Here is a 12,836-nt window from a genome sequence, read left to right on the forward strand (position 1 = left end):
TGTGCCCCCTCAGAGTTCAGAAGCTCGTCCATGACTTGCAGCGACTCTTCAGTTACTTCCGTGCATAAGAATGCATCTTGTCAAGAAGGAAGTTCTTCCTCATTTTCAAAACTGCGTTTTTTCGACCCTCCGACCACAGCAACACTCACCTCCCTCACACTCGCTGTGTTACGAGTGCGACGCTGAGGAGAAGGAGGGAAGGATCGCTTCAACAATGACGTCCTGAAAAGACCGGTCGTGATACCGTTGAAGAAGCCCCCGCCACTTTCAAATGGTTGTTTGGCAGCATTTTGGTTTCCCAGTGGAAATTTCTGTCCCTGCTACCTCCGTTCCAAGTGAGCGCATCTTTTCAACAACAGGAGACGTAGTCAATGCGCAAAGGTCCCAACTGCCGGCAGAGAATGTGGACATGCTTATATTAAAAAATAATATATTGCACACATAATAATACATACATCTTATAAATGATAATAATATTAAAAACGAACATGGATGTGTAGTGCAGCAAGTTGTCAGTGCCATACATGTTCAGGCTCTTTGCACGATTTGCACCCTGCATTGTGCACGCTGCCTTCACGTGAGTGCCCCAGTAAAAAAAAAAACAAAAAAAACAGCAGCAACGGCGAGCGGTTTTATTGAGGAGGAGGAGAGTCAGACGTTGACAAAATGAGCTCAAGGAAACGAAGCAGCATTTGGATGCACTTTTCTTTAGTGGCAGACAGTAAGTCTAAATGTAACATATGCCAAAAAAATATTTCTATTAAGTCAGGCTCCATCTGCACAGACACCTGAAAACGCAACATCCAACAATCAAAGCGGCAGAGGTGAGAACAGAGCCAGATGACTCACATGACAATCAAGTCTCTGAAAATGCCAGTGCTTCTTCTGCCTCCACATCAGGTAGTGCTAGACGTCATACCAGTGCTCCCATCACTCTAGCCACAGCTACAGCAGCCTCTGATACCACTGGGCCCACATACACTTTGCCTGACCAGCCACCTGCTGCTGCTACCACAAAAACAAAGCAGACATCTCTTAGTCAGTACTTTACAGCTCCTGTCTTGACCCCATTGAGACAGGAGAAGAAAGATGAAGCGCTGGCAAAGATGATAGCTACTGACTTGCAGCCATTTCAAATTGTGGAAGACAGAGGATTCAAAAACTTCTGCTATGCTCTCAACCCCTCCTATATTCCTCCATCGGAAGGTATTTTTCAGAGAGTGTCTGAAATGCATGAGAGAGAAGTAGCATCACTTAGGAGAAGGGTGTCCAAAGTGTCAGCAGTGTGCCTAACAACGGATTGTGGGACGTCAAGGGTTACCACCTCATTCATGTCTGTAACATGTCACTTTACTGAAGATGTCCACGTGTCCTCCTGCCTACTGGACTGTTTTGAATTCAGTGAGCGGCACACAGCAGACAACCTGGCAGAAAAGCTTCGTAGTGTTGCAGCAGAGTGGGGGATTGATAAGAAAGTGGTGTGCTGCTTAACTGACAATGCTGCAAACATTACTAAGGCTATTCAAATAACAGGATGGAGCCAACTCCCATGCCTGGCACATACCATTAATCTTGTGGTCAGAGATGCCCTTAAAGGTCCACAATCTATCATCGATAAAGTTGAAGAGGCAGTGGAGCACTTTCACAGAAGCTGCACAAAAACTGAAGGAAACACAGCTCCAAATGGAGGTGGATGAACTACGACTCCAACAGGATTGTGTCACAAGATGGAACTCCACGTATGACATGTTGCAGAGTTTTCTGACCAACAAAAATCCCATCGTGTCCACCCTGGCCATCACCAATGCACCAGTCCGCCTTTTATCCCAAGAAGAATGGACGACACTGCAGGAAATGTGCACCATCTTGAAACCATTTGAGGAGGTCACTGTTGAACTCAGTGCAGAAAGGTATGTTGTTAAGGAGTAGATTTCTAACGCATGCGTGCAAATTACCTGATACTAAATTATGAATATTTGTTACCATAGTAGATATCTGTTTAGTACATTGTAATATTTGTCATTGTTTAACAACTTTATAATCGTATCCTCAAAGTAATATGTATTTTTTTGGTCACTAGCTACAGCCTCAAAAGTCCTACTACTGGCTAGGGGACTGCAAAGAGCCACGAACGACAAAAGACTGGTCAACTGTATTTGTGCAAGCATGTCGACTAGATTCCATCGAATCGAATCAAACCACATCCTTGCAGATGCTGCTGCTCTTGACCCTCGATTTAAGAGAATGGCTTTCGCTGATGCAAGAACTGCAGATGAGACCTTCCAGAGGATATCAACTGCTATCAGACAACATTTATTCCTGAGAAAAATACACCAGCAGGGTTACTTGTGTTAGCTGGCATTTAGATTGTCCTAGCCTGCAGTTAGCATGTGCTAGCCTGCAGTTAGCATGTGCTAGCCTGCAGTTAGCATGTGCTAGCCAGCGGTTAGCTTGACTTAGCTTGTAGAATCACCAACCTGTTCACTCAGTCACATCTTTTACTGCAGCTAACTGTTGTGACGCAACATTGGGTGTCTACATTGTCAGGGTGGTGAAATTGTAGCATTGACTAAAACAGCGGTGATCAGCCACTACAGCGCCGCCCCTCCTTCACTCACATCATCCAATGTGCAGGGCCCACAAGGTCATCAAGTGCTAAGCTACCAATAAGCCTATCTACAGACTAGCAGTTACAGGTGGGGCCGACATCACCAGCCTCAGCTCACATCAGGCAATATGTGGATATTAGATTTTTTTATTGTGGAATGATCCAGGTGGGATTTGTAGGTTAGGGTTTCGGTTTCTGTGGTATCGAAATCCCTTCAGATTTTTTTTTTCTGTGCAAATGCATCCAAATGAATTGTGATATTAATTTGTCGAATTCTTGATATTTCCCTTTGGGAGTTCTGCAGGTATGTTTTGGAACAGATACAATGATCTGGGTAACAAGGTCATTTTTATTGCTTCCACCCTCTGTCCTAATCCTAAATAGGGAACCAGATTCCACCTCATCAGATCAGATTTAATTTTGGACAATAGGGGGTCGTAGTTCTCTTATATGGTCAAGTTCATGTCTTTATTTGAATGTTCACACCTTGATATTTAATTGACTTTGATTCCCGGCTAACTTTAAATTCCTCGCTGATGGACTGGCAAGGAGGACAATTAAATGTCAAAATTTGAGATTTGTGTGTATTTAGTTGATAATCTGATAATATGTCACATTCCCTCAGGGTTATGAGGAAAGGGAAGCGAATGGCTGCCCCAAGTTTATCAAATTGTCATCAGTAAATAGGGCAACTTTGTGTTCTTCTTGAGACACCCTGATGCCCTCGATCTTCTGATTCTGCCTCATCCACTGACCCAAGGACTCTGTAAAGATGGCAAATAATAGCAGGGACACAGGGCAACCCTGTCGACATTCCTGTCTTGTTCAAAATTATTTGATAATCCTCCATTAATCCGAATACATATATAAAATTTATATATTTTCTTATGTAAGAACGACCAGTTGACAGAGTCGAATGCCTTCTCTGCATCTAACAAGACAGCCTCTAAATTGTCTTTATGTGGTGGTAATATCCTCCTGACGTTGTCCCCTGTTTGTCTCTGTCTAATGAACCCCGTTTGATCCAACTGGATAACATCGTCAAGTATTATTTCCAAGCATTTTACCCGAATTGACATGAGGAGTTTATCATCCTGGTTCAAGAGCAATCTGTCCAATCTTTACCATCTTTTGGTATTACAGTTATAAATGCTTCCGTCCAAGATGGAGGAATCTCTCCTTTTTTTAAGGACCCAATTGAATGTTGTCAGTTACAATGGAGATAAAGAGTCTTTCATTTTTCCTTTAAGTACATTTAAATTAAGTCCCAGGGAAAAAAAAATATTTTTATTCTGTTTTAAACTGAAATGTAGGCAAACTGGGCTGTGGTTTGACAAGTCCTTTATGCCACATTTACCAGACCTTACAAAACTGATATCTTTACATAAAAAAAAGATCAATCCTTGAGTAAGTTTTATGTGTTGGGGGAATACAAAGTGTAGTGTCTAGTTGTGGGGCTGAACTCCCTCCATATGTCACAAATTTCCATCTCTCTTATCATCTTTTCCGACACATCCCACTTTTTTCTCAGTCTCAGATCAAAGTCACCACCACAAACCACCATTCCCTTGGCGTTTGTGATCATGAGATCAAAGATTTGTCTGTAGAACCCCCACGTTGCACCTGGAGGTGCATATACATTTAGGAGAGAGGCTTCTGATCCTTCGAATGTTCCTACAAGCATATTATACCTTCTTTCTTTGCCCTTCATTTCTGATATCTGTTCAAAAATTACTCTTTTCAAGATCATCTCACCCCCCCCCCCCTTTGTGTCCTGTTTTATAGGATGAGGAGTAAACCTGGTTAAAGCCCTGCCTTTTAAGTTTAGCATGCTCAGAATTGGTTAAATGGCTCTCTGGCATGAACGTTATATCTATTTTGTCTTTTTTCATTTTGCCCACGTAACCCACAACAGCTTACAGAGTTTGCTTTTGTGAAAGTGTAATTCCCTGCCTCGCCAGCAGGTGGCGGGTACGCCACAATGGGGGTCCTCAGCATGTATTCACTCCCTGAAACGAGACGTTACTAGAGCGCATGACTATCTTGCTGAGACCCTGGATAAAAGCCATGATTGAAAGAGTGGAGCTGAATGAATCTGATAGCTCCTCACGACACCTCCGATTGTTTTTTATTAAAGAGAGCGAAATCATCTGAACCTGACCCTGATGGTCGGAGGCGAGCAAACCACAGACGTTGGCAGTGAATGGACCAAGATCCTGGTGTGGCCAGCTGTGGCGTCTTTGGGACCATCAACACTCTCCTTCTTCTAGATACAGACAGGATCACACGCAAGGCTACCAGGAAGTAGTAGTAGTAGTAGAATAACAAATTTTAAGAAACACACACACACACACACACACACACTCAAAACGCGAAAAGAACATGAACACACACAAAAAAAACCTGATTAGAACAGCCTAGTTGAACGAAAACTTCATACATTTCGCCCACGTCTCAAGTTGGACTTCCTGTTTTGAGGTCTTGTTTGTGACCCTGAGGGAGCCGAGATGTTTTGCTGGTTCGTAGGGAAAGCCTCCATGCGTTGCCAGCAGTGGAGGGCCATTTTTCACAGGGATCCTTGTTTTAGCTGAGTCAGATCTTCCCCGATCACACAAATTATGTTATTCATGTCCTTCACCTGGCCCAAACGCCTTCCATGGCAGGGATTTATTAATTGTTTGTTCCACAGCCAAGACTACCATGCCTCCTTAGCGTGGAGAATCCGCGCCGAGACATAAGTTCGCCCGTCAATCCATCTATTATTCTCCCGCAACACCTTCTTTGTTATCATAGATGTGGACTTGCTCTCTGACCCTTCCTCTATGCCACGAATTCTTATATTCTCCCATCTTGCTCTTCACTCTTGATCCGTTAGCTTATCTTCCAACCTAGCCTGTAGCTTTAGCGGTTCCCTCATAGCCTCCCCCATCCCCTACACTCTTTCCTCTGTCTCTGATAGTCACATTTTGACTTAATCAACTCTGCTGGTAGTTGCCTTAATGTCCTGTCATATCTATCGGAGAGTGTCTGCGTTTTCACACTGAAACGCTCAGCTCGTTCAATATCGTATGTGGGCTAGCTATGTCCACATCAACCTGTAGCCCCTGTGTCAGGATGGCTAGCTGCTTTGTCATCACCTGACTTGTCCGCAGCTGTATGAGCCCTTTCTTTCGTCTGTGAAACCTTTTTTAGTTTTGGTTTGGGCGTATTATAAACACCTCTAACTTCTTCTGTTAAGATGAAAAAAATCTTTCAACAAAATGTCATTTTTCTTGATGAACGAGGCGCTCTGGCAATGTGCTTCCTGCCTCATGGCAGTTAAACTGGAAGTCCCAAAAACTGCCATTTTTAAATTATATCATTAGAACCTGGTTTAAAATTTGAGTGGGTTCTCTCTTTGTCCTTGCTATATCCCTCTACCAGGTTTGGAGAAAATATGCTTTAGTTTTGGCACAATCCTGCTGAAGGATAGACACAAAGACAAAAGCCTCTGGAAACATGAGCTCCTCAGGCAGAGCCAATATCAGGCAGTGCAGCTCATTGAGGACCAGAAAGAACTCAGTGTTAGGCTTGGAACCAGAACTGGCGAGTCAAGTGAGGTAGAACCCCAGAGGCAGACGGACACAGAGGGAATTCCAAATTTAATGCTTTTATTTAAGGATTAAATAAAATTGCCAATCTATAATAAAACTTAAACTAATGGGGCCTAAGTGGGGGGAATGTGTGGCTGTCCGGAGGAGACAGAGCGTAAATGGAGTGTGTCGTACGACCTCAAGTGTGTTGTGGCTGCTGGTGTCTCGCGTGTGGAATCTAGTGTGGTGCCGCTATGTAAATGTAGATGGTGGCAGTGTTGTATATGTGTGGGCGATAACCGAGTCCGTGATCAAGAGTGGGGGGACTTGGAGGAGCAGTCCAGGTCCAGGGGTATGGGAGCGTTGTGTGAATCCAGGGGATTTTCTGGATGAGGAATTTCACAACGACCACTACTTTCAAGCACCGGGCCGCCATCTGAGGCACTTCTTGTGCGGTCGGCATCTCAGACGTTGATGAGTTGCGCGTCCCTGATGTTGATGGGATGTTGCTGCCACACTTGATTGAGAGGGAGATGATGATTGAGATTGGGAGGGGGTTAAAGCTGGAGTCACAACACACAGTTCTGTTTTTCTCTAGTTTATGTGTGCTAGGTGGTGACGACAGAAGTGCGGCGTAGGCTATGAGAGTAGATTTGCAACAGTCGGAAGTTTGCTAATAAAAGGCACATGGTTTGGTGTTCATACCACAGAATAACTTTATAGTTCACGATATATTGCTGCAACCCCAATGAGAGATGCCACAAACAAAGAAAGGCCATTTATAGTGTGGGAATGCACATGAACCTACTGGCAAGGGATCAACTATGGTGACAGTCACTGTGAGGGACACTGCTTGGACTAATATGACCTTTTCAAGGCTGCTCAGGCAGTGAAACTCTCACGGTCTCAGGTTTTACACAGCTGAACATCAGTGACACTGACACTAAGATGGACCTTGATATTTCTGATATAATGTTTTGATGACTTCGCTGAACTGAGGGCTAACAAGCACCGCATGGCTAATGAAAGCAGACAAAGACATCCATGAGTGAAACTTATTTTGCCGTTAATGATTTCTTACTTCACTGCTCGCACTCCATTCATTATTTGTCACAGTGTTTTAACTTTCATCATCAGTGCCAGAAGTAGACTACGCTTTACATCAATTATCTTGATCACTTTCACAAGTTATCATACAGAAATTACTTTGAATTTCTCAACTGATCCGACCACAAGTTTTTAATCTCTTGTTTTTTTTTTCCCAGTCTGATCGGCAGCATCTGAGCAGCTCCGCTGGAGCAGGGTCACGTCATCTCAGTGGCATTAATGAGGAAACTGTCAGTGCTGCTTCTTCACTTTCCCAACCCAGATTTATGCTGCTCGTCGTAGGGATTGAGCCAACCTCTGGTCAGGTGTGAGGATGAGGACGTGCAGAGAGGACATCAAGGTGATGCCACCTGTATTGTCTTCCCTGGTTACACAGTCGATGGAGTTTCACAGGAACACTGGATGTGAACTTCAATCTGTCTACCCCTCGTCCCCTTCCCTCACACAAACTACAGCCCTTCTTTTTTCCTTTGACCTGCTGGGTCCCTTCTTGGCCTCTTCCTGGTAGGGGTGGTTTCTACCTGGTCCTCGTCGTCCCTTTTTCTCTTATTCCGGCCAAAAGCAGGAGGGTCAGGCCGAATCGAGCTTCTCCTTGTTGCAGCTTCCATCGGCCCAGCAACCTGGTGTTCCACCATGGCAGTCACACACCTCTGTGTCTTGACCTCAGGACCTGCCTGATCCCTTCTAGTCCTCTTCCTGACCCTGGCCATTTCTACCTGGTCCTCGTCATCCCTCTTCCTCTTATAATGGCCTGAAGCACCCTGGTGTTCCGCCCCAGCATTGGCACACACCTGGGTCTTGGCCTCAGGAGCTGCAGGGTCCCTTCTAGTCCTCTTCCTGACCCTGGCCATGTCTACCTGGTCCTCGTCATCCCTCTTCCTCTTATAATGGCCTGAAGCACCCTGGTGTTCCGCCCCAGCATTGGCACACACCTGGGTCTTGGCCTCAGGAGCTGCAGGGTCCCTTCTAGTCCTCTTCCTGACCCTGGCCATTTCTACCTGGTCCTCGTCATCCCTCTTCCTCTTATAATGGCCTGAAGCACCCTGGTGTTCCGCCCCAGCATTGGCACACACCTGGGTCTTGGCCTCAGGAGCTGCAGGGTCCCTTCTCTGCCTCTTTATGATCTCAGCAGTTTCTTCTTGGTCCTTGTCATCCCTCTTCCTTTTATTCTTTCTGGAAGCAGGTGAGTCAGGCTGAATCTGGTTGCACTGTTTTCCAGCCTTCATTGGCCCAGCAACCTGGTTTTTCACACAGGCAGTCACACACTTCTGGGTCTTCACCTCAGAACCTGCTGGGTCCCTTCTCGGCATCTTCCTTATCCTGGTGGTTTCTGCCTGGTCCTCGTCATCTCTCTTCCTCTTATTGTGGCCTGAAGCGGGTCTGTCAGGCTGAACCTGGCTGCTCTGGCTCACAGCTTTTATTGGTCCAGCATCCTGGTGTTCCACCCCAGTAGTGGGACGCATCTGGGTCTTGGCCTCAGGACTTGCAGGGTCCCTTCTCTGCTTCTTTCTGTCACGGTTTGTTTCCTTCCGTCTTCTATCAGCCCTTCTCTTTTTCCACTGGCCTGACTGCTGGATGCTGTGGTGGGGAGGCTGGGCTGGATGTTCCTCCACATGTGGATATGCATGACTGGGCCTGTAAAATGGCATTAACAAGATTCTTTACTTTGAAATAAAAAAGCATCTGTAATAATGGTGTGGTGATGAAGGAGAGCCTACCCATCCAGATGACTAGAAGTCTTGATCTTTTTTGAAGGCTGATGAGATGTCTGAGGTGAATTTTTCTCATCATAATCATCATCGCCGTCGTCAGCATTTCTCTTCCTCTTCACCCCGGAAGGTCGATGACACCTCTGCTTTTCAAGCTTGGGTATCCAGGGTTCAGTCAAAGTTGAGATGGACGACAGTGCACTGTAAGATAGGGAAACAGTCCATCAATTGGGTGAATACAAATGTATAATATATCAAAAATAGCCAGTAGAATCATGGTGTGAACTTACTAGTTGCTGTCAGAGTTAAAGGCCTTCAGGTGGTCCAGGGTAATAAAAGAATGAGCCAGCACCTCGTGAGGCGTTATTCTTTGTGAGGGGTCAAGAATCAGCATCTTTTTTAGCAGGTCCACAAACATCTGGCGGTCAGCCTTGTTGGCAGCCTCGTCTTCAGGAGCCTGCCACTCAGTAACCTGGAACTGGAACCAGCAACAACAATCAAGGTCAGATGTATCTTCAACTACCCCCCCCCCCCCCCCCAATTTGAACTACGGTCCCCACTTACAAACTCAAGCTGATCAAGAGTGCTGGCCCCGTGGGTCCTGGTATCATATGAGTGGATCCCTGTCTCCGAGAGGAACTGCTCCGGTGTCTGAAGAGAGAAAAAAACACTGATGAATGGACTTTTTTTGAATTCATACTCAGTTTTAAAAACAAAGCTCAGACATGTTGCGCAGCTCTGTCACTTGTGTCAGCATGAGTGAGGAGGTACGAACCTTCAGTCTCCACAGACCCTCTGAGTCTTTCTTGAAAAACTGTTTGGTCTTTAATCCTGACGACAGCATGTGCTGTGGTATGGGTCCCTGGGTGTCCGTGATGTACCTGAGCTGAGGATACAACGCAGTGTCAGCTCACAAAGGCAGTTCATAATCAAGCAACCAATCATTTCCATATTCATCGCCATCGCTTACAAAACACGTCCGTGAAGTTTCTGTGACTGGAACTTACCATGTCGTATTCATCCATCCCAGGGTAGAGCAGGTCACCGAGGAACATGCAAGCAGCCATGAGGCCCACAGACCACATGTCTATGGCTTCTGAATACGGAAGCCCCAAGATTATCTCTGGAGAACTGAGAGGGAATGAACACACAAGAGTGAATGCCACTTTCACTATTATATCATTGATTATATGATAAGTTATGATAAACCTTTAAAATGACTCTTATTCCTGTTATAATTATCATTATTATATTTCAGCTCCTCGCTAAGTCATATTTATACATGTGTATGAATGGATGAAGGGACAGTATGAACTATACCAGCAACCAATACACCACTAAGAGATCAAGTAAAGGTCCAGGTCCTCACCGGAACATGATGGTCTGAAGCTTTCGACCCCGCTGGGCCTGGGAGGCTTCCATGGCGAGGCCAAAGTCAATGATTTTGATCCGCCAAGGCTCCTGCTTATGGTTGACCAGCATCACGTTGTTGAGCTTGAGATCAGCGTGTAGGATCCCTGCTTCCTTCAGTTGGCAGAGTCCACTAGCGAGCTGAAAGGTTATTAAAGGAGAAAAGGGCGATGTGATGACACGTTCTTCTTTGGATGAATGCATAAATGAACGTTGTGGGACATACCTGCTCAATGATAGGCCTGATCTCCGTCAGATGCAATGATGAGCCTTGTCTCTCAAGCATGATGTCCAGCAGAGATTGGTCTAAAGTTTCAAACTCCAGACAAAAATGTTGTCGGTCAATGAAAGCTTGCTCCCAGTGTACAAAGAAGCTTGAATTGAGCGTTTTGATCCTCTGAAGCATGAGCACCTGGAGATAAATGAAAATAAGGTTGTATTCCTTTGAGAGTTGTCGCAGTTTGTGTATTTTAGGGTTCTACTCCTAAAGGAATGAGCTCAAGTTCAAGGAAGTATCGTCACAGGGAGATGCAGTACCTCACGTATGCCATCGCTCTTCTCCAGTGTTTTAAGCGCCACAGTTCTTTCACCACCGTTCACGTCAGTCCTCCTGCATTTCATGACTTTGCCAAAGCCTCCTTCGCCCAGGATGGACAAGACCTCGTAGGTGGCGTTAGAGGAGAAGACGATTCCTCCGGGGATCAACGGTTCATTGATTCTGAATGACATATTTGTAGGTGTGATGAATTCAACTATGAGAGAGAAGAGTAGACACAACATTGATTCACGATGTGACACTATCACTACATCTGTATCGACATGAGAAACATCTATACTTTGGGACTAGATACGGAGCGCAGAATAGGAATATTTGTCCCAGCCTTTTTTTTTTAAATGGAGCACAACGAAGCCTGTGCACACTGCGTACTCATACCCTTTATACCTTGAGAGAGTAATACCTTCTATTGGCTTGGTAACTATTATCAAAGAATATCACTGCTTTTTTCGCTCACCTATACACCACACTTGTCTTTATTGAGACACAAGTGCGAATACGCTGAAGGCCTACACTGATTCACAAGCGTTTGGTTGTCGAGGTGTTGCCAGAAGAAGGCTTGAAGTTTACGGATGAAGCAGAATGGGCTCATATTAGCGATGTCAGAACAGCTGAACTCAGCCAAGATAAGTGTGTGCATTGAAGTCCACCGTCTCTGATGTCAGCAGAGCCTGGAGAGAAGTTGTGACATCACTGACCAGTCTGGTCCAACACAGATCTCACAATTCTGAGGCTGAGCCGACTCTTTTCGCTCTCTGAGGAGGATTCGGTCATTTATTCATTATTCAATCCGTATTTTGTGTGTGCGTGTGAGTGTGTGTGTGTGTGTGTGTGTGTGTGGGGGGGGGGGGGGTGTATCCCACAAGGCCTTCAGTATCGTGCTGACTCGTCATGAAACATCATTTCATTGTGAATCTCATTTCAACAGGCAGTGCTGTGTGTAGCAACATGTCTGAAAAGAAGTGGAGACGCGGTGTTGCTATTAAAGGTCCTTCTTGTGAGATCATGAATGTCCGCGGTTTGCAGACACATTTTTATTTTTTCATCCATCACCCTGAAGACTGAAGCTTCACAATAATCGAAACTCATTTTGGACTACATTTTGTCACCACAAAGACAAATCTATTTGTGACTGAAAATGGCAGAAAAACTTTGAGACATCAGTGACTTTTAGATTTTTGGATTAGAAACTTCTCAAAAGCTGGTGGTGGTGCAGTGGTCAGCACTGTTGCCTCACAGCAAGAAGGTTCTGGGTTCGAGTCCCGGCTCCAGCACAGGATCTTTCTGTGTGGAGTCTCCATGTTCTCCCTGTTCCTGTGTGGGTTCTCTCTGGTACTCCTGCTTCCTCCCACAGTCCAAAGACATCAAGAGGGGACGAGGCTGATTGACACTCTAAATTGACTGTAGGTGTGGCTGTGAGTGTGAATGGTTGTCTGTCTCTATGTGTTGGTCCTGTGATGGACTGGTGACCTGTCCAGGATGAACCCCACCTCTCGCCCGTAGCCGCTGGGATAGGCTCCAGGCTAACCCTTGACATTCAAGATATAAAAGGGTAAATAGAAAACACTTTTCAATCACTTCTCAACCTCCAGCTTAACGTCAACCTTTCAGTCTCGTGGATTTCTCTGATAATGTCGAGCCACGCAGTCACTGAGGGGTGTGGGGCAGCAATCAGCTGCGAGTGATCGCCTTCTTGCTGCCACCAGGGCCGCCTTGACCTCGTGGTTGAGAGGTTTTGGAGGCCCTGTCCCATCAGTGCTGTCTTACTTGTGTCCCCCTCTCTGATGCCCGTGGTGTCCCTCCCTCTGCTCCTCCTCCTCCGCTGTGGCTGTTACCTCCACCTGCTAGGGCCCCGCCTCTGCTTCATGTGCTGC

The 12,836-nt window shown here is 45.6% G+C and overlaps 1 protein-coding gene across 2 annotated transcripts; it reads right to left on the minus strand.

The window, feature by feature from the left end:
- Positions 1–6,179: 6,179 nt before the first annotated feature.
- On the minus strand, positions 6,180–11,506 carry LOC147245474 (uncharacterized). 2 transcript variants are annotated; one of them, XM_086184656.1, is made up of 10 exons: positions 11,420–11,506; positions 10,944–11,158; positions 10,633–10,818; positions 10,366–10,547; positions 10,004–10,127; positions 9,772–9,882; positions 9,561–9,647; positions 9,287–9,474; positions 9,006–9,197; positions 6,180–8,922 (listed from the first exon to the last, which is right to left on the minus strand). In XM_086184656.1, the coding sequence occupies exons 2-10, from the start codon at positions 11,133–11,135 to the stop codon at positions 7,737–7,739; spliced, it is 2,448 nt and encodes an 815-aa protein (XP_086040782.1). In that variant the 5' UTR covers positions 11,136–11,158; positions 11,420–11,506; the 3' UTR covers positions 6,180–7,736. The 2 variants fall into 2 exon arrangements, with proteins under 2 accessions (XP_086040782.1, XP_086040781.1); XM_086184655.1 differs by having other exon boundaries at positions 10,944–11,492.
- Between the last annotated feature and the right edge of the window lie 1,330 nt (positions 11,507–12,836).

This window comes from Aulostomus chinensis, chromosome 18 (assembly GCF_037954235.1).
Source record: "Aulostomus chinensis isolate RoL2024-O1b breed Wild chromosome 18, RoL_Achi_v1.0, whole genome shotgun sequence".
Classification (NCBI taxonomy): domain Eukaryota; kingdom Metazoa; phylum Chordata; class Actinopteri; order Syngnathiformes; family Aulostomidae; genus Aulostomus; species Aulostomus chinensis.

What these genes read in the sequence shown, in the direction of transcription:
- LOC147245474 (XM_086184655.1), bottom strand. Translation starts at nt 11,186, where the DNA reads ATGTTGTGTCTACTCTTCTCTCTCATAGTTGAATTCATCACACCTACA. An exon ending in CTTCAGACCATCATGTTCCG is followed by an intron (nt 10,128 to 10,365) that starts GTGAGGACCTGG and finishes ATTCCCTCTCAG; the next exon opens with TTCTCCAGAGATAATCTTGG. An exon ending in GGATGGATGAATACGACATG is followed by an intron (nt 9,883 to 10,003) that starts GTAAGTTCCAGT and finishes TTGTATCCTCAG; the next exon opens with CTCAGGTACATCACGGACAC.